This window comes from Jaculus jaculus, chromosome 6, assembly GCF_020740685.1.
Source record: "Jaculus jaculus isolate mJacJac1 chromosome 6, mJacJac1.mat.Y.cur, whole genome shotgun sequence".
Lineage (NCBI taxonomy): Eukaryota > Metazoa > Chordata > Mammalia > Rodentia > Dipodidae > Jaculus > Jaculus jaculus.
Window position 1 is genome coordinate 102,774,651 of NC_059107.1, and position 21,022 is coordinate 102,795,672.

General features: G+C 41.8%; 1 protein-coding gene across 3 annotated transcripts in view; it reads right to left on the minus strand.

Annotated features, from left to right (window-relative positions):
* Positions 1 to 21,022, minus strand: part of Lrig3 (leucine rich repeats and immunoglobulin like domains 3) — a 49,245-nt gene that overhangs the window by 3,247 nt on the left and 24,976 nt on the right. For 2 of the 3 annotated variants that reach the window (XM_045152510.1, XM_045152511.1), the window contains exons 4-16: positions 17,073 to 17,204; positions 16,024 to 16,167; positions 14,865 to 15,008; positions 14,438 to 14,590; positions 13,932 to 14,075; positions 12,997 to 13,077; positions 11,981 to 12,052; positions 9,013 to 9,084; positions 8,349 to 8,512; positions 4,960 to 5,280; positions 3,527 to 3,808; positions 1,870 to 2,322; positions 1,017 to 1,175 (exon numbers count right to left, since the gene is read on the minus strand). In XM_045152510.1, the coding sequence (XP_045008445.1) occupies positions 1,017 to 1,175; positions 1,870 to 2,322; positions 3,527 to 3,808; positions 4,960 to 5,280; positions 8,349 to 8,512; positions 9,013 to 9,084; positions 11,981 to 12,052; positions 12,997 to 13,077; positions 13,932 to 14,075; positions 14,438 to 14,590; positions 14,865 to 15,008; positions 16,024 to 16,167; positions 17,073 to 17,204 (2,321 nt within the window). The remainder of the gene's footprint in view (positions 1 to 1,016; positions 1,176 to 1,869; positions 2,323 to 3,526; positions 3,809 to 4,959; positions 5,281 to 8,348; positions 8,513 to 9,012; positions 9,085 to 11,980; positions 12,053 to 12,996; positions 13,078 to 13,931; positions 14,076 to 14,437; positions 14,591 to 14,864; positions 15,009 to 16,023; positions 16,168 to 17,072; positions 17,205 to 21,022) is intronic. The other variant, XM_004650507.2, reaches the window with a different exon arrangement.

Sequence of the window (21,022 nt, forward strand, 5' to 3'; positions counted from 1 at the left end):
AACTGAGCAACATGGAAATGAAACAAGTTACCAGACAGGTACAGCACTCCAAGGATGACCCACGGCTAGACTGGTCAGGATGGAGGTAGAGACTGGGTGTCACGTGCTCTGAGAGACACAGACGTACAGTGTAACTCAGCAGAGCTGGGTGTCTGGAGCCACTCTGAGAGCAGCCCACTTTTGAGCCCAGCAGCCAGGCAGCTTGCCCCTACCAGGATCCATCCAGCTCTGTCCCTTGAGGTTTTCTCGATGCCCGAGGTGGGTTTTCTGCTATTTGCTGCCATTCATACTCTCTTTCACTCTAATATCTTATATCTCCTATATCTACCCTCACTGTCTTGCCAACTACTTCATAATTTTTTTTGTTTATCTGTCTTACAAGTGACTAAACTGTGAAACACACTTGCTTTCCTCCCAGCTACAGAGCCAGACATGGAACGATCAACAAATGCTTGTGGTAAAAGGTGATGAAGCATCTGAAAACACCCTTGGCAGCTTTGCCCCTGCTGAGTCCTCGGCATGCGCCAAGCACTGTGCAGGTAGCTTTCACGCTCATCTTCTTCTCAGAACCTCCTCCCCAGAAATCACTGTTCTGCCCTGCATAACCAGGAAGTGGGTCTCAGACCAAAGTGCCCCACTATCACTAGCCACAAAGGCACACAGCATCTACAGCAGGGACAACATTTCACTTCTCTAGTTGTCTTTACACTGCCTGACCTCTAAGAGACCCAGTAATCATGGTGCAAAGATATGTATAATGAAAAGGAAATATTACCATCTTGGGAGAAGTTAATGGTGACTTAACCAAGTTACTTTCTTTCACCATCAGAACAAGGATGTATTTTATGTGCTTAAAGAGAAGAGTACACAACAATGACTGAAACTTTGCTAGTGATCTTGAGGCAGGTCCTAAATTATCACCGTATCAATGCCTTCTGAATAGCAAACAGCATTACACCTGAGCACACACTGTGAGGTGAAAACAACTGCAGCCCAAAGTGATCACACACACTTACCAGCACCATCATGTGGCGGCAGGAAGAACCCACCTCCAGAGGACGTGACAAACTGGTGGTGGCTTCCGCTTTCTGAGGAGATGTAGCCATCCTGTCTGTCAGCTAGCGTCCCCTGAGATGACAAATAGCTAGGGATATCTGCTGGCAAGTTGGTCTCATCTGCAAGCACACAACAGCATTCCATCAACAGCCTGGTTCCACATCTCCCTGGATGAAGTGCTGGAATGCATGGCTTCTGTACAATTTAATAAGGAAGATCTCTTCTGGAAAACCCAGGAGAGGCTCGTGGGGCTTTGTCGCTCCAGGATGTACATGCTCTTTCTCTAGTTTGTCGTACAGTGGATACACCACTCAAATTTTGGAAACAAATGTTTGAAAAATAATCTCTCAAAACGTTCATACGATAATGCCGGGATTAGTCTAAAGTTACCAGTATAAGAATGTTCACACTTGGTCCTCACTCATAACTGACATTCTCTCTAGCTGTGTGCCCACAAAGGACATAATACGCAACTCCTGTAGACAGTGAATACATTCAAGGGGTGTTCTATCCTCCTGCGCTGTCACCATCCTCGGAAAGAGTTAGACTATGATAGTGTGATTTTGACTTTTATCTCACAGTCATCAGGATATTCTGATGAGGTTTTAATAAAAAGATTCATCTTTGTACATCAGCTTTAATTCAGAGTGAGGTGTGATTTTCAGCTAGCCATTATCTCTGCATCTTACAAGTGAGTCACTGTTCTGAGATGGGCTCAGACTGTGAGACACACATTCTAGAAGAAAATGACTACAGAACCACAAATACGCATGACTGCTGACCACACCCGGGGCCAAGCCACTGTTTACGCACCTGTGTTGGTAATGCTGCAATCTTCATTCCTCCGCCTTGTGTGGTATATGATGACCACCCACACAAGCGATGTGCCCACCACGCAGCAAACCACGGCTATGATCACGACACCCACGGTGGCCCATCCATCATCATCTAAGGATGGGGCAGTCATCTGAGGGGAGTCACAGGTGGGCGTAGGGATCACACTGAGGCGCACGTTGCCCCTCTCAGTGCCAAGGGTATTGGACATTTCACATGTGTACTTCCCAGCGTCACTGACATCTGAGTCCACAATGATCAGCAGCTGATTTCCTGCTGCAAAGAAGTGCCTCTCAGTCACCACCAAAGGGCTGTCATCTTTGGTCCAGTTCAGCCTGGGTGGAGGGCTGCCACCAGCAATACACTGCAGGACAGCCGTTTCTCCCTTGGTTACAGTCCGGTCTAACAGAGGCCGTAAAAAAGATGGTGTCTCTGAAAGGACAAGTTTTTAATTTTCCAAATGACATCTGGTTGCCACTTAAGACCCAGCACTTACATTTATTCAAATTGCAACCTGAAATTTTACACTCCTGCAACTTACTGGATGTGCTTCTTGAAGCACCTAAAAACAAGGCAACTTTTGGGTTCACAAGACCCTGCTGCCATTTACTTCTCCACTAGCCCCCTTCTCACACTGGTGAGGGTTAGGAAATTGGTGGTGGGGGGGATAAAGCATTAAAAAGAACTAGAAAATGTATAAAGACAATTTCAAGCATAATATGTTGATCAATGGGAAAAATCAGACTATTGGTATTTACAGTACAAGTTTCTCATGCCTAATGCCTAGGTCTGTATTAAAAATCCTTTGGGGAAGCTGGGCATGGTGACACACGCCTTTAACCCCAGAACTTGGAAGGCAGAGAGGTGGGAGTATTGCTGTGAGTTTGAGGCCACCCTGAAACTACAGAGTAAATTCCAAATGAGCCTGGGCTATAGTAAGAACCTGCCTCATAAAACTTAAAAAAAAAAAAAAAAATCCTTTAGGGCTGGGGAAATGGTTCAGGGGTTAAAGGTACTTGCTTGCAAAACCTGACATCCTGGGTTCTATTCCCCAGTACCCACATAAAGGCAGATACACAAAGCAGCACATGTGTCTGGCATTCATTTGCAGTGGTAAGAGGACCTGGTGTGGCCATTCCCATTTGTTCTTTCTCTCCCCTTACAAATAAATAATTTTTAATCCTAAAAATGATCTACTTTTATTACTTAGCATTGAAGTATACTTAACTTTGTCAAGGACATATGAATGGGGAAAGTATTTGACAAGTATTTAGTATTTAATAAGTGTTTGCTTAGGTAATAGCTATGAAATATGATTTCCATGGTGATAGGGGAGGCTGGGAGCAGATCTTACGTGTTCTTTACTGTTAGGACTGTGCGGACTGCAGCACGTGGGACACAGAATGATGCTCACACATCCAAGCTTCTATTTCCCCCTCTCCTTGAGTGACGGTGTCATCTTCTGAAGGAGCCATTTACTCCCTAACTTCAGCATTTCCACAAGGCATTTGCTCTTTCTAGGAAAGGGAAGTTCCCTGTGGACCTTCACCTGCTTCCTTGACAACTTCAAGCATGAGGATCTTTGAGTGAGCCAAGATGTTTAAGACAAATTATTGGGGTCATGAGACACCCTTACCTAGCACCGTCAGAGTGGCATTGGCAGAAATGCTCCCTGCACTGTTCTGAGCGGTGCAGCTGTACACTCCGATGTCCTCTATCTTCACGTCCACAATGAAGAAGACGTCGTCCTCGGGCATCACGTGCATGCGTCTCTCCCTGGCAGCTGGGAAGTCGGTGCCCCCATCCTTTTGCCAGGCTATCTGCGGGGCCGGGTGTCCCACGGCAGCACACTCCAAGCGGGCCATGGCCCCAGCCCGGATGGTAAGGTCCATGGGCGTCTTGGTGAACGAGGGGAGCACTGAAAGCACAAAGGCAGTGCAGGCATGAGTGCTACAGGACTGTCTCCACAGCTCGTGCGTCTCACCTCTTCTTAGGCACTTGCATGTCCCTGGCAGGGGCTGGGTGGGGTTCTTTCTAATGCCAAACCAGGGAAGCTCAGCTTTTAATGGAAAGACGAAATTGCTAGCTTAGCGTTCCACAGTGACAGGCACAATGGAGTCAGAATGACCCAGAGGTCAAATGATCCTCTGAGTGAAGACCTTCCTGCTATTTTCAGAGCACTTTTTAGTTTTCTCAGTAATTAACTGTGAGGTCTTAGACAAATCAGTTAATGTCTTTTGGCCTGGTCATTTATCTCACCAATACTTTTTTCAGTTTGCCCTGTAGGCCCAAACAGTTTTTGCCTTTAGATAGGCGCTCTGTCTTGGAATTGAAACTGTCATATTGCCAGGCCTCAGCCATCCTGGGCTGAATGGATGTATTACTGAATCATGACCAACATATTCTACCAGGCAGATACTGACAGTTACGATGACAAAGTGCTAAGGACCCACCTCACAAGTTTAGAATTGCACAACAGTATGTGTCCTGCACACATGAGCAGACACCATCATTGTCCATTAAGGACAGCTAACGGTCAGTGTACTTACTAAGCTCTACCTAAACCCAAGGTGTTCTGCCAATTCCTTCCCAGGTATGATATTTAAGGATCATCACAGTTTCACAAGGCAGGTGCAATCACCTAATTGTAAGATATAGAAATGGAGGTACAGATATGTTGTCACTTGCTTAGAGTAACTCTCAGCAGGAATGCAAGCTTCACATTCACACATCAGTGAAAGGCGGTGTGCCTTAACAATGTCCTCTCTGGTCCTCCATATCACAGTAGTAGACTGTCAACTCCCACACAGCAGAAGCTGCCTGGTTCATCCTACCACATTACCATGGTGGATGGGAGAGGGAAGGAGAAGGTATGATTCCAAAGGATTAATTGCTGCCTTGCATATGAATAACAAAGAATTTTTATTTTTGTGGAGAGATGGGGAAGTGTATAAGGTGGGAAACTTTGAGAAGAGAGGAAAAGGAGGGGAAAAGGATGGAGGGGGAGGATGCGCCTCAGCCCTGTTTCTAAAAGTTGTCTTTAACCACAGAGGAAAGCAGACCACATACTATTGACTGTGAGCTTGGCTTTGACAGAGTAGGATGACCCAAAGTGATTGGAGATGACACACTGGTATTTCCCTTCACTGGCAAATTCGACATTGCGCAGCCGAAGGATGGTGGTGTATTCCATCACTTCACCCCCCTGGGCCCGGAGGTGTGCGTAGTTCTCCATTTCAGCATCCTGCAGTAGCTCATTGTCTTTTTTCCAAGCAAAAGTCATTGGGGAATCACTGCTGCTGGCAGCTGAGCAGATAAAACTCAAATTGGAGCCTTTTATTGCCGACTGTGTTTCTGGTTGAACCGTGATCTGAGGTTTGGGGAAATCATCTGTTCAAAGTAGAGAGGAAGAAACAAACAAAAAAAAAATGTGAAGGCTTAAAGTCCACATGCTGCTCAAATGTGAACACCCAGGAACACAAAGCAAACAGCAGCTCAGGGCTGACCCTGTGCCTAAGGCTGACAGACCCACTGGCTGTCCGCAGCTGAAGTGAGATCCTGGGAGAATGTAATCCACTCCTGTCAGATGGAGGCAGAGGTCTATTTACCCATCATTATTACCTGAGAAAAGACTGTTACCTTGAAATGATCAGCATGTCCATTGTTTACACCACATGCCTTGTACTTTTGTATTAACATAAGAAGTCATAGGAAAATTAGACAATATCTAAGAATGACTGATGCACTGGGGTAAATATGGCTGAGAGCAATTAAGTGATTATCTCAAATGAGCCAGCAGAGAGGGCTTGCAATGCTACCAGCATAAAAACGGATACACGTCTGAAGTGACGGCCTGCTCTGATCACGGCACATCTTCACGACTGAAATACCACATGGGTAGGCTGTACACACGTGCCATTACTGTGTCCGCTAAAAAGAAAAACTTGTTTTTTTTTAAAGAGGAAAGAAATCTGCTGAGAAGCTTGTAGGCTCATGGACCATCTCTGAATGTTGTTCTCAGGGATGGCAATTCTGCCCAAGCTTTCCACCAACAAGGACTAGTGAGAGTAAGAAAGCCAACATCGATTGCAAACAGTATCCTCATCAATCGCAATGGGTACCCAGTCTACTCAAAACAGAACCAACATGAAAAAGCAGAGATTTAAGAAGAGCTCCCCCATGAAAAAGCAGAGATTTAAGAAGAGCTCCCCCCCGCTCCCCCACCCACAACATACTAAAAAAAATGGGGAGGGAAACCTTGTAGCAAATGAGAAAGCAAGTGCAAGTCAGCGAGGCTCTGGAGTGGCGCTGGGCCTGGCGCGGAGCAGCCCATCAATCACGCTGCCCTGCCGCCCTGTCAAAGCTACATTATAATTAGAGCCCAGCAGCTCTTTCATTCTAAGCAGTTATTTTTAGTTCTCTGTTACTTTTTGGAAAAAGTTACCTTTTTTGAACTTCAGTTTCTCAGAGATGGTCTGAAGAAGCCTTGAAAAAAAAAACCTATGAGATCTACAACATGGACTATCAGGGTAATCTGAAAAAGTGCCATTTCAGGTGTGTCTATGTGACACAGGTATTCCGATGTCGCCACTTTTTCTATGCCATGATGCAGGCTGTCCAACGAGACAGTTTCTTCTGTTTTGTGTCATTATTTGAATTATCCATTGTATAAGTCAACGTTAAAGTTCATAATGGGGAGGGGTCAGGGGGCGGACACTGTGAATAATAAATGCAGATTTGTCTCGAAGTAACAGGGAGTTCACATCTCAGGATTAGAGAACTGTGAAATAAAGACCATGGGAAAAGAACAGCCCAGGCCCTTACAGATAAATGCCAAAAGCTTACTTGGATCCAAAAGCTACAGCAGAGGTTTTATTTCCAGAAACTGCTGGCACTGTTGAATGCTGCAACCTTAAAAAAATACATTGCAGGCAAAGCACAGCAGCGTAGGTTTTTAAATGTCAAAGTAAAATAGGGGTGTGTGCTATCTTCTCACACATGCTTAAATGTAAGTGAATTTTGATTTCATGTTTTATACACACATATTCTTACAAATGTTTCCCTGGTAACTAGCAATAAACAGCAATGTAGAACATGACAGAACACTGCACAGATGGAAACTTCATGTTTGAATCAAGGTTTGCTCCCAACTAGCTACGGGAACTCTGAGTCAGCAGAACTCTAGTGCAAGATTCTAGGATGCAGAAACAATGGACCTTAAAATTATTTACAAATTCAAACTTGCTATTCCTTACAGTACTTTACCCACCAAGTCAATTTCTCAGCAGCCCATAAATCCTGAGCGACTCAGTTTTCTTGCCAACAAGCCTCAAAGCTGAGAAGAGCAAAACACAATTAAGAAACCTCTAAGCTCACTGAACTATGGGCTCAGTCCTATGACCCCAGCTACTCAGGAGGTTGAGACAGAGAATCACAGATTCAAGGATGGCCTGGGCTGCATAATGAGTTCTAGGTCAGCTTAGACAACACAGTGAGACCCTGTTTCAAAATTTATAAAAGGGGAAAAAATTCTAGGTTGACTAGTGGAAGACTGAAGTGCTAGAGTTCTTCGCTGCACATGTGAGGTCACAGGCTTGATCTTCACTTCACAACAGATGACAGACAGGTAAGAGGTAGACAGAGGGAGGGATGATAGACAGATAGATGGATACATAGGTAGAAGATAGATGGGTGATAGACAGCTAGATAATAGATAAAATCAAAATTATAAAAGGAAGAAAAGAAACTTCCAGGCTCATGGACCATCTTTGAACTAGAATTCTATTTTCTGACAAAATGTTTTCTGGAAAGAAGAACAAGGAAATTAAGAAAACAAATGCTGGGCTGGAGAGATGGCTTAGTGGTAAAGGCACTTGCCTGTGAAGCCTAAAGGACCCAGGTTCCATTCCTTAGTACCATGTAAGCCAGATACATAAGGTGGCACATATGTCTAGAGTTCCTTTGCAGTGGCTAGAGGCCCTGGTGTGGCCATCTTTTCTTTCTCTCTGCCTGCCCCTCCGTTCCTGTCTGTCTCTCTCAAATAAACAAAAGTAAAATATTAAAAACTTAAAAATTCAACAAAAACATCACCAGATACAGCTATTAGTACTCTACTTACAGGACCAATATTAAAATGCAACCATAAAGCCTCCACATTTAAGACTAAGATTGAGGGAATTTAAGCGAAGTAGAAAGTCTGGGGCTATAGTTAGTTCTCTCAAGATCCTATTTCATTCTCTTTCCACCAAACTATGCTGATGCCAAAACAAAGCTGAAAAAATTTTAGCAGACTCCTTTTCCCATCTGTAAAATTAGAATAATCAGCAAGCCATAGATCTGTTTTCATCTACTTCAGCAGAAATAAAAGCTTTATTAAGCGCACATAAATCTATTCAAAACCAAAAATGAGAGGGGGAGAAAAGGAGAGAGAAAAAAATCAAGGGCGAACGTGGACTTACCACACACAAAGCCATCTGGGCTGACAGCAAAGATACTTCTTCCTCTCAGCAGCTGAGGGTGGGCACAGCTGGCATTCACGAAGCTCTGAAAGTTGTTCTCTGCCACCCACTGTGGGAGCCATTTTAGTTGGCAATCACACAAAAGACTTGACGTATTTAAATGTCTGAGGAGAGGAATTACACTCAGTTTGTTTTGTATGAAATACAGATTCACACAAGTAAACAAAACTTAAGTAAATATCCACAGAGTAATGAATTTGAAAGCCAAATGAATGTATCCTATGTTGTAAATAGTAAACCATAAAATGCAGACATGTACCTAGTGCGGCTTGTTATCCTTGCTGTTCTCATTGTCCCACTGAAACGGAAGAGCTGAGCCATCAAAATTCCTTACTGCTAAAAATTTCTAGTATATTTATGCAGCATACTATATTTGGCCCCACAAATCTAACTTGCAAACTCAAAACAGAGAGAAAAAGGAACTTCTCATTGCAGCAAAGGGAACAATAACCAGTTCCTTTTGTTTCCTGGTGTAAATATTAAGTAGTGTTAAGAATGTCCTACACTTTTTATAGACATATAACTTAGGATGACACACTATAAGACAGTTTTTCCTTTCTAGGGCTTATTTAAAACTCCAAGAAGGAAATAAAAAACAACTTACAATTGTTGAAGTTTCTTCATTTGGGAAAATGCATTGCCTTGCAGAGACATGATTGCGTTGTCACTCAGGTCACTGAAAAACAGACAATGGTACTATTACCCACCCCAGTCAGCAGGCAAATCCTCTGGGGTGAGATGCACGAATGGGGAAACTCCAGAAGATTCCATTATAAAGTCTGAGTTGAGGAATAAGGACATTTCTACTAGATACAGGTGCTGTGATGGGGACAGCTTATGATTTTCTGTCACCACTTACAGTTTATTTGACTCTTAAGGACCCAAGCTATTCTGCTATATTACTGCACTGAATTTCTCATTATTCAGATTCACTATTAGTTAACTTGTAGGCACCAACACTGATCTCTTCATAAGCATTCATTTTAGAAAACATCATTTGTACAACACTTTCTGTGAGATGTACTCTTGTTTAGTGATTTACACAATTGCATTTATTCTTGGAGAAAGACGGCACTACCATATAGCTTGGCATTAAAGGGGAAAGTGAGAGTTGAGCCAATTATTTTCAACTCTAGCCTAATTCTGCTGCACACAACTCACTAATATAAAGGCAGTACAATGTTTACATAAGATGTACTTGTTAAAACACATAGAAGTTCCAGGCAGGAAATTTATAAAACGAGACGATATGCTGAGCTGCTTTTATTTTTAACTAGTACCTACGAGCAGTCTGAGCTCAAGTAGCAGCCACAATGAGCACTTCTTTTTCAGAATTCAGAGTGTACCAAAGGGGTTCTGAGTGAGACAAGTGGTAAGAGAAGACCCAGAAGGAAGGTGCCAGACTTGGGCAGGGAAGGAGTCTAGGAGAGCCAGGGAAGGCTAAAGAAGACTGAAGCAGAGGTTAATACTCCCCTAATCCACTAATTCCACTTTCCCAGAAATGGAATGGGCCAGCTGACAAACCTATTGGCTAGTTTTCCTTTGAAAATAATCCGTCTCAATGAATACAGCAATCCTGGTCCAATCTTACAACATTCAGTTTTGCAGAATCATTCTGCTACCACTGCTACATGGCCAGTGAGGCTGGTGGTTCCTACCCTCTCAAAACAACTGATATAGTCAGAAGTCTGAACAGAGAGTGATTTAGCAATCACACTCAAATCTTCACTTTCAACACACAGTTCAAATGAGAGCAAAATCAAAATAATCCAGTACAAATGATAATTTTTGTCCAACTAACACATAGGAAAACTTTTGAGTATAAACATTCCGGAATAGAGCAGACATCCCTACATTATGTTGTTATTTGTCTGTTCAAGGGTGAAACACATAACCCTGGTCATAAGCAGCTAGCTGGGTCAGTTGTCACAAAATGATAGGTTTGAGGTCCCTCCCCCCCAAGGTTAGCTAGCATCCCTCTCCTAGTGGCTGAAAACCCTCCACCTCTAAATCTCAGTTCAGAAATGCACGGCAAGGGGCACAGACTGGACAGGCTGCAGGGGTGCAGAGACCTTGTCAAGGCAGACACAGGCCAACCCCGAGTCCTTCAGCCACTAGCGGACAGGCCCGGAATGAAGGAGAACCGGGAGGCATGGGCTGTGCATTTCATATTGTGACACAGCAACAACAAAAATTCTCAAAACTGCCCACCCCCAAAATAACTGACTACTGCTTCCACAATGCATAAACTACAACCCTGTGGGGAATACCTGAAACCCCACTAAAGAGCATCCCTCACAGAATGGGAGCACGGACAGAGGAAGAGAGGGTACCAACACATGATGTATCCATACGAAACATCTTGCCAATAATAAGAAACATAAAGAAAAAAATAAAAATGACAAGACAGCCAGGCATGGTGGCACATGTCTTTAATCTCAGCACTGGGGAGGCAGAGGGAGGAGGACAGCTGTGAGTTTGAAGACACTCTGAGACTACATAGTGAATTCCAGGTCAGCCTGAGACTGTACCTTGGAAAACAAAACACAGCTGCATGCTGTGTATGTGTGTGCGTGTGTGTGTGTATGTGTTCATGTAAAGTAGTTGGCTATAGCACAGTGAAGTTCATAATGGGCATAAGGGCTTCAACAACCACAAAAAAATAAGTCATATGTATTTTACTATATAGTAGCTTAATGAAAATGACTACAATATGACTGCAATATTTATTTCCTTCTTTTTAAATTATTATGTAATTCCTAAAGTGTGTATGTGTATATGTTCAAATAGATCATTAGAGTTTTATATCAATTCAAAATTTTAAAAATATGATAGAAAACAAAAGTTCAATTAAAATGTTATCAAAAAAAAAATTCTCATAACTGTTACATAGTAAAGACACAAGGAAGGTGAGTGTAACTCTTAAGGACTGTGGGGAATTTTGTTTTAGTTTTTGTTTTTCGAGATAGGGTGTCACTCCTCACTCTAGCCCAGGCTGACCTGGAATTCACTACATAGTCCCTTGAACTCACAGTGATCCTCCTACCTCTTCTTCCCGAATGCTGGGATTAAAGGCGGGCACCACCACGCCAGGAAGGGAATTCTTTATGATGTTTAAAATCTGTCATCTTAACTGTCTAATTGAATCAATGAACCGTCAGAATCTCCACTTAACTTTAACAAACGATAGTAATAGCTTCTGAGTGTTATTCTTGCAACAATTAAATGAGACTATATAAGTGAGACAATGATGAAAATGTACTAAATGTACAGTAAGCATTAGATGTTTTAAATGAAATATATCACTGCTTGAAAAAAATCAGTGAAATTCAGGAAAGAATTACAGCAATGGCTTTAAATGCCTAGGAAAACATACAGACAAACTTCCACATACAAAGATACATATATAAACAGGTAGGTAGATTAATAGATAATAGGTAGATGTATACATGCATTTTTATGGTACTGGGAGAAAGTCAACAAAGTATGTAGCTTGTTTTTAATTTTTCATGATACATGAACAGATAACCATCTGAGACCACCTCTAAGGTAACAAACTTCCAGCTACTCACAGGTGTTCTAATGCATCCAAACCAGTGAAAGCTTTCTTGGTAATAGAACGAATCCGGTTTCCCTGGAGTATTCTGGCGGGGGGCGGGGGGGAGAATCACATTGGGATTGTTAATTTTAGAACGTCATCTGGGAATGCAACCCTTACAAAAGGAACTATCCTCTCTTTGTGAACAATGCTATATTCTTCAATTAAGCAATGTATCTTGTAAAATTGCAACTTTGTCATCTATTTCAATAATACTCAACAGGGTTTCAAAACATTTAACAGAGAACCCTGTTAGCCAGGTAGTGAGCTCCTCTGCTAGTCATGAGTTTTCTGCTCCCTCCATTCTCTGTGGATACCTTTCTCGTCGACTAAAACATAACCCGGCCATCTGTGAAACTGCCAGGTAACTAAGTATATGATGTTTTGTTCCATGTTCTTCGACCCTGCTATAGTGCTTTCAAGAGACACTGGACCTCTTCATTAAGGGGCTCCATGAATACAGTACAAGCCAGAGGTGTCATCAGGGCCAGCAGGCTTTGCAAGCAAGCACCTTTAGCTGCTGACCCATCTTGTCACCTGCCTTGAAAATTATTTTGGAATGTTAAATTTTAGGGTGTATCTCTTTGTGGCCAGGGTTCAATTCTCCAGTAGCCACATAAAGTCATATGCACAAAGGGGCACATGTGTCTAGTGTTCATTTATAGTGGCAAGAGGCTTAGGCACACTCATTCACATTTTCTCTCTCTCTTAAATAAATAAATTAAAATAATCATTTTAAGTTCTTTTCTAGACATTAAAATGAGTTATACAAACTGTAATGCTGAATTCCTGTCCTTTCTAAAAATCCAAGGAAACACAGCTAATTAATACTTCTACACGTACGAGAACATTCAACCAAGAGACTGATACATGGTAAAAATCAGATTACACAGCTACTTCCAGTGTCTTTATGATGTCACCTTACTGACTTGAATTTAGATGAAAACTTGAAGTCAAGGAGGAGCTGAAGGATGAGGCAAATATACTCACAGGCGTCTCAACTTGTCCAGTCCAGAGAAAGCACCATTCATATCTTCAATGGTCCATGAGATTTCATTGTTCTTCAGGTCTCTGATCAAAATGAGCATCTCTTTAGAGCTATGCCTTAGACGCTAGGATCACCATCTGGGTGTCATGCCATTTGCAACAAATCCCTCCTAATCCCTCATCATCCCACCCATTTCAAAACAACACACTGGGTCTCTAGTGAGTCTCTCACACCCTGTGCTGTGCCCTCAACAACATTTTAAAGTGTGGGTTGACTCTGGCCCCGACAAATCCATCCTCTATCAAGATGACTACACACTGAAGAGTTGACCAATTTGAAAATACATTAAACTTTAAAACCATGGCTCCCACCACAGAAGCAGACACGTACCCAAGTGTATGGCACGTCTGTCAATTCTGCAATGCTTTAGACAGGGTGCAGAGCACACATTTCTGACAGTGCAAAAAATCAAAAGCCCATTGCACAACATTAAATTAACATCTGAGCAGTTTTTCAAAGGTCAATTAATTCAACTCTTGCCTTTCTCTTGGAGCAGAAATCAGGTGTAACCAGTCTGATAAATAGGCATCTTCCCTCACAGCCCTTTCTAGATCATTTTGCTCATCTGCATTTTATAAAGAAACATTGGTGGATTTCAAACTCTTTTCCTCTTTGCTGGTTCCAAACTTCCTGGAGATCTTAAGAAGTTATACATACAACCCCCCAAACAGCCTGACTGGTGTCCTGTATAATTCCTTTAAGAATCCCATGTGGGCGAAACAGATCCACTGTAATCACACTGTCTGGGAAAAGAGGAAGATGCTGGTTTGGAGACTATCCACATTTCCTTGACAAAAAAAGGAAATCTGCAAAAGGAAAGTGGGTGCATTTAAGAACAAATCAGGTTTGTGTACTGAGAGCAAACCGTGGAACTTACAAAGTCTTTAAACTGGAAAGTCCCCGGAAGGCACAATCAGCAATGTAGCTGACTCTGTTGTTCCCAATGTGCAAGGTATTTAGTAAGCTCAGGCCCAGAAAGCTGGAGTCATCTAACCTCGACAGGCGATTGAAAGTTAGGTCTCTGCAAAGAAAAAAATTATCTTACTTTTTTCTGCCCACTCAACACAATGACCCTTTTCCAAGAGATAGGTAATAAATGAAACAACAATCTTTATTTTAACATTCTATCTTAAAAATATTCATTTGAGAATAATCTCAGTAAGAATAATAATCCACGACTACTCTTGCTAATGTGCCACAGAGCTGAGAAGAACAGAACTGGCTTTGCACGTATGACAAGGGAAATAGGGTGAAGAGGTCACAGGTGAAGAAAGCTGTCGCCTTGGAAACTTTGTTATGAAAACTGCACAGTGCAGTGGTAAGAAGCTCATGCTCTGGCATGTCCCCTACTCGCGAACCTGCAGAGAATAAAAGGCAACTCACAGCTCACTGAGTTTCTGGCAGAACTCCCAGGCATCGGGGCTAATCCTGTCAATGGCGTTCTGGCTGAGATGAAGTTCCTGCAGCATGAGCAAGCCGTAAAGCCAGCCCTTGGTGATCTCGGCGAGGTTGTTATGGTCCAACTGCCTGCACTCCCAGCCAGAACAAAAGGGAGGGCCCAGAGGTCATTATCTGGTCTCCTCAAAGGGGCTACAGAGCTACACCATATACCTTTAGTTACGTAAAGACATCGGTCAAACATACTAGAGCCCTGCTTATGCACGTGCGTGCCTTCTAGCTCTCAGAGCACCTGCATAGCACATCCTAAACAGGACTGGGCATTCTGAGACTTTAATATGGGCTTGCAAATAGGGGTGACTGATTGATCAGTGAGCATGCCGGGGAACTGTGAAAACCCACCCACACTTACAAGATCTCCATGTTGCTCAGTCCCCAAAAAGCTCCATCCATAAGTTTTGTTACTCCATTTCTTTGCATTTTCAGAGACTTCAGAGCACCAAGTCCTTGGAAAGTGAGTCCATCTACATTTTTAATCTTGTTTCGGTTTAGTTCACTGTATTGGATATTACAATTAAACAGTCAGTTTATATGACAATTAAATTCTGGAGGTAGTAATAAAATGTGTCATTACAACAATATATTTAACTCAGTCAGTGTTACGTTACATAGAATTTTATATTTCTCAACATTTTTGTTGAAAAGAATTTCAATTTACTAGCAGGGAGTCAATTTCTGGCTTAAAAGCACGATGCATTTTTAGAATAATAAAGAAACTAGATTATGCTTTGATTTCTAACCTGTCGTCCACTCAGTATGGCAACAAATCAAGCTCCTCATTTTTACATGATGTAGAATGAGGATGTTAAACATTACAGTAAACCAGGGGATGTTCCCAGGAACAGCCGTGGAGGTCATCCTGCCCTCATGAAGATGCAAAATCAGTTACGATCTTTCTTGGTTCCTTTGAGCTAAGGTGCTCTTTTGTAGGCAACAGTTCTTAAATTGGCTGTATATCGGAACCACCTAGGGAGTTTGAAAAATTCTTCCTGAAGCTTCCAGAGGTTTTAATGTAATTAGTCTAGGGTGTGGCCTGGGTGCTGGGATTTTTAAAGGCTCCCCAAATCTCTGTAATGTGCAGCCAAGGTTGAAAACCACTATTGCAGGAGCCAGCTCACAGATCATTCTACCATTATTAACAAGACAGTTCTTTATAGCCACTTAAGCTATCAGAGCCTCCTGGAGTTGTTGGTATTATTCTCATAAACCACAGCTGTGGAGAGACTCTGTGATTTCTTCAAGGCCACAATGGCCCCTTTGTAAGGGGGCTGTTCAGTGATCCCATTGCTCACTCTTTCAGTAACAATCTAACTTGTCTTGTCAGGTAACAGCTGGCATGAGGTGACGATGAAGACTTTTTTCAGTTCAGAATCCACAACTCCGCTATCAAGGAAAGGAGGCAGTCAAGTGTTTGTTTCCAAACTCCTGCCACACTGTGGACATTAGACTATAGACATCAGGGATTTGGCTGGAGGTGAGGACATAATCTCTAAGGGGACACTTCGACTTACAGATGCTGCAGCTGAGGCAGTTTAAACATCTTGGGGGGGATGGCTGAGATTCGGTTCCTATTCAGCTTCAGCACTATGAGAGTGTTGGCCAAATTGTCAAAGCACCCTGGTTCCATGGATGTGACTCGGTTGCTGTTGATGTACCTGTTGAAAGTTTGAAGATGAGAGACTTGTTTTGGTTTCTTTCAGAAGATAAAGTATGGTGTATTCTCCAGAGAAACTAGCCATCAGTGTACTCTTAGAAAAAAATATATTATTTTGGTTTCTGTGGACAAATACTAATATAGGCTAGAGTGGAGCTCAGCAGTAGAGTGTAAACTTGGAATATGTGAAGGCTTGCGTTCCATCCTCATATCATGAGGAAAATAAATTTAAACATTCTCACATTGTGATGGGTTAAATGTAACACATAGGTTCATGTGCTTGGACCCTTGGTTAGGGGAGCTGTGGAACGTCTGAGAGAAGTTGAAAGAAGTGGATCACTGGAGGCAAGCCTGGTGGTTTTACAATGGGGTCCCACCTTTCTGTTTATACTGTATTGCCGCTGTGCTTTCCCTGCAATGCCGGGCTGTGCCCTCCATCAGTAAGCCAAAATCAACCATTCCTCCCTCAGGTTGCTTCTTGTCAAGTACTTGATGCCAGCAATGAGAGACATAACTACTACACATATTGCTGGGCAAAGACTGGCATATTTGAAGGTTGCATACATTTATTACTTTTATGCATCCATTGTGTGAAATTCATTATTAATAAATCACAGTAATACTCTAGTTCTGCTCATTTTTTTTAAAAAGAAGACCTTTCACACCAAATGGTGTTTTTTTTTTTTTTTTTTTTGAGGGAGGGGTAAAGAATAACTCTTTGTGGATCCAAAAGTATAAGAACAAAACAGACGGTAACCGTTCAAGCTTACAGGAAATACAAAGTAAATAATAAGGAAGTTACATCTTAGTCCAGCCACAATCAAATATGATTTGCTACATCTTAAACTGTTTATTATAACATAGTATTTTTCTTACATGTGAACATTTTGGGGAATTTACACTTACAGGTACTTGAGTTGTAAGGGTGGGAACACCATTTTAAGTTCTGAAATATTGTTGCTGCTCAAGTCCAAAGTTTCAAGTGATTGGAACTGTTTCAGATGTTCAGGTACTATCTCACCAATCCTGTTTCCAGCCCTGGAATTTAAAGACAGTCTCAATAACAGGCTTAATAATACAACAAATGGTAAGGAGAAAATGACTAATATTTCTAACTTGTTTTTCACAACTATGGAAAAGTACTTCATTTAAACTACCTTTAAAAGCTAAAGAGCAATTCCATGGCCATTTTATTCACTGAATTCATATTTGAATATATGAAAAACATTCCATATAAATGTGAGATACTATTTAGTTTATCTGTCTAAATTTTTCTGTATAGCTCTTCCTAATTTTATTATGTGGTAACTGAAATACCTAATAACAAGTGGGCTGTGCTATTCTCTACTTCCTCTTGACCACAACCTAATTATTCTCTTGAAAAATGTCCTCCACAGGTGCTAATGGTATCAAATAGTGACTAGCCTGGGTTTTCAGCAGAGCCATGCTGAAGAGATGGAGTTTTCTTTCAGTATGGTTCAATGATTTATAAGCGGCTTCACTACCAGGGAAGATACTGCAGGGTTGTCAATGTTCCACAGTGTTAGAGGGACACACCATCTAACTAATGCATGAACACAGGCAGAGTAAGACATGCTTGACTTAAATAGTAGACTCCAATATTCAATATGGTAGCCACTAGCCATGTATGGATCTTTAAATATTTATTTTTAGTTATTTGAGAGAGAGAGAGAGAGAATGGGTGTGTCATGGTCTTTAACTGCTGCAAATGAACCCCACCATGTACCACCTTGTGCATCTGGCTTATGTAGGTTCTAGGAAATCAACCTGGGTCCTCTGGCTTTGCAAGCAAGTGCCTTAACTGCTAAGCAATTTCTCCTGCCCCCATGTACAGCTCTTTAGATTTAAATTAGTTAAAAGTAAATGCTAGGTGGACACGAAATGTACACTTGTAATCCCAGCAAATGACTAGAAGTTCTAAGCCAGCCTGGGCTACATAATGAGACTATGTCTCAAAAAGTAAGGGTTGGAGAAATGGCTTAGTAGTTAAATGCCTGCCTGTGAAGCCTAAGGACCCCGGTTCAAGGTTCGATTCCCCAGGACCCATGTTAGCCAGATAGATGCACAAGGGGGGGCACGCTTCTGGAGTTTGTTTGCAGTGACTAGAGGCCCTGGCGTACCCATTCTCTTTCAATCTCTCTCTCTGCCTTTTTCTCCCTCTGTCTGTCGCTCTCAAATAAAAACATAAATAAATAAACAAAATTTTAAAAAGTGAGTCGGGGTTGGGGGGTGTTATTAGTTCCTTTATTACAGCAGCCACATGGACCTGGGAGAATGCACACATGCAGGACATTCACACCACTGTCCTGTTGGTGCTGTGAGACTTCAAATGAGGCAGAAGCTGGAAGGGGGAGGAGGCAGAAAGCAAATAGACAAAAAGAGGCAAGATAAGGCTCTTAAATGGACATCAAAACTACACTTCCCGTGGGGAAATTCAGTACTTAGTAACAGCTGTATTAGAAAGCAAGAATCAGACATGCAGATCATCTCAATTGTCTGTTAGATCAGGCAGCTCGGACTTCGGAGAGCATCATTTAGCATGTGAAAATAACATGTCCATGTGTTAAAGCTAGGAAGATACCAGTCTATATAGATATCATAAACGTTTTCTTTTTTTTCCAACCCAAGGACGAAGGAGGCAATATGAATGCTCTCTGTAGAACTCTGCCTCTTATAAAGGTCTTGTGTGAGTGCTTTGACAGTTTGCAGTCAATCTTCACTTAACAAGAAAGCTATAAAATATATTTCATTTCATATGTGTATTCCTTAGATAGAAATGTATCTCATATGTGCATCTTGTTAGCAAGAGCTAGACAATACAAAATCATGCATGATCTTGATCCTCCTTACAATATTGTAAAGTTCTTTGAAGCAAGGATGTATGTTTATCTCCATGTTGAAGTATGTATGAAGCTTAGTAATGATGAGCTTGTACTAAGTGCCAAGCCCTATGCTAAATGTTTTTCATATAACTTGTCATTCAATGATGAAGTGATTTAGCTGGTATAGATATAATAGAACATTTTTTTAAATTAGGAAGCTAAGGATTTTTTATATAACCAGTCCAATCATTTATAAGTCACCTTATAGAAATTCAGATTAGTCCCAAAACAATCCTGGAAGGTTTATTTCACAGGATTCATAGCACTGAGGATCTTTAGGGAAGTAATATATATATATATTACTGTACACATATCTCCTACTTCTCAGAACCTTGCAAAAACGCTAGACTTCTGACTTCAAACTGATATGGAAGTCCACACACTAGCTCACTGAGCCGTCATCATGCCAACACGGATGCAGGAGGCCTCCTCCCAATCCATGTGTGTGTCCTCCTAGGCAAGAGCAATCCCCAGAGCTTTAAGCGTGTTCAGCACGCATAGGAGATAGAAGACTGGCTTCCCGACTCTGCAGATATCAGTGCTTCCTTCTTCAAAAGAAAGAACAATGAGGGAGAATACCATAGGTGCATTCTCTACTTCAACAACCAACTCCCAACACTTCTCAAGATAGAATTAAGACCTACAGCATATTCTTTTTAAGGACTATAGGGCATGGTCCTTTTTGATCTTTAAAATCTAATTCCCCAGAGAATGTAACTCCATTTTAAAAGTAATCCTATACAAGGTAACAAGCATACCATATATATCTTAAGAGCTGAAATAACAGTAAAGTTTTTTTGTTTGTTTGTTTTAAAAAGGATTTCACAAGCCGATACTCAAGTCACAAATTACCCAGCCTTTCAAAGTCCCATAAAGTCTTACAGACTTTGTTTAGAGTCAAGTCAGCCATGACCTCTGATTCTGACCATTTCCCACATCTGGATTCGCCAGTGTACTAACTCCTTGATCTAGCTGTGAGGTACGGGGTAAATGCAAGGGAGACAATTAGTAAATTTCTAGGCCCCGGAGATGGAGTCAGTCCAAGAGACAAGCCACAAGGCCTTAGGGTCAGGGTGTATGGGCTAAATCAAGCAATACTTTGGGATACAAACATTTTCTCTTAAACACGTAACCCAGTGTGTGTATGTGTGTATCACAAACGTTGTCCTGCCACACAGCTGTAGGCCCACAGTGCTCAGATCCCGCCTGAGCGAGCCTCACCTCATTCAGTACTGAATCTGATGTTAGCCCAAGCTGTTTGGAGCTAGTCACAACAACAAAAAAAAGTCACAGCTACAGATTTTTTTTTTTTGTAATAAATGGAGTAAATTAGTTTTCAGGGTAGGAAAAGGGAAACCCACAGGTGTCCATCATGTTGGTCAAATAAGGCTACTAGTTAGATAACAGGCCATACAGACTGTGGTTTATATATGCGTTTGTTTATAAGGTAATTATGAACAAGGTATTAAAACTGCCAATTACTAGAGTGACGAGTAAAATTTTCCTTGCAGTAAAAGCAGGGTCCAGCCAAAGCCAGCAATTTCCTGCACTGCACACCTCCTGCACGGCAGCATGGAAGCGCCGCGTCCCGGTGCAGCACGCACAGGGAGGCCTTTGTCGGCTCTGCTTCCAGCACAAAACTCCCTCACAGCGGCCGGAATAATAGCCCCTGTATCGCAAAACTTTAAATCTGTCCTAATGGAATGGAATCAGATCTGAATGCCAGTTTCTTATTACCTCTTAGACTAACTGGCCAAATTATCACTTGATATGGTACCAGGTTAAAACAACAACAAAAAAACAAAACTTGTTTTGTATCAAAAAAAAAAAAAAAACCACACAACTAAATACATGTAAAACCTAGATTTGAAAATCTTGTATCACCTCAAAATCTCAAGATAAATGTACTTTAACAAATGGGTTGTCAATAGCCATTTGTGGAAAACAAAGATT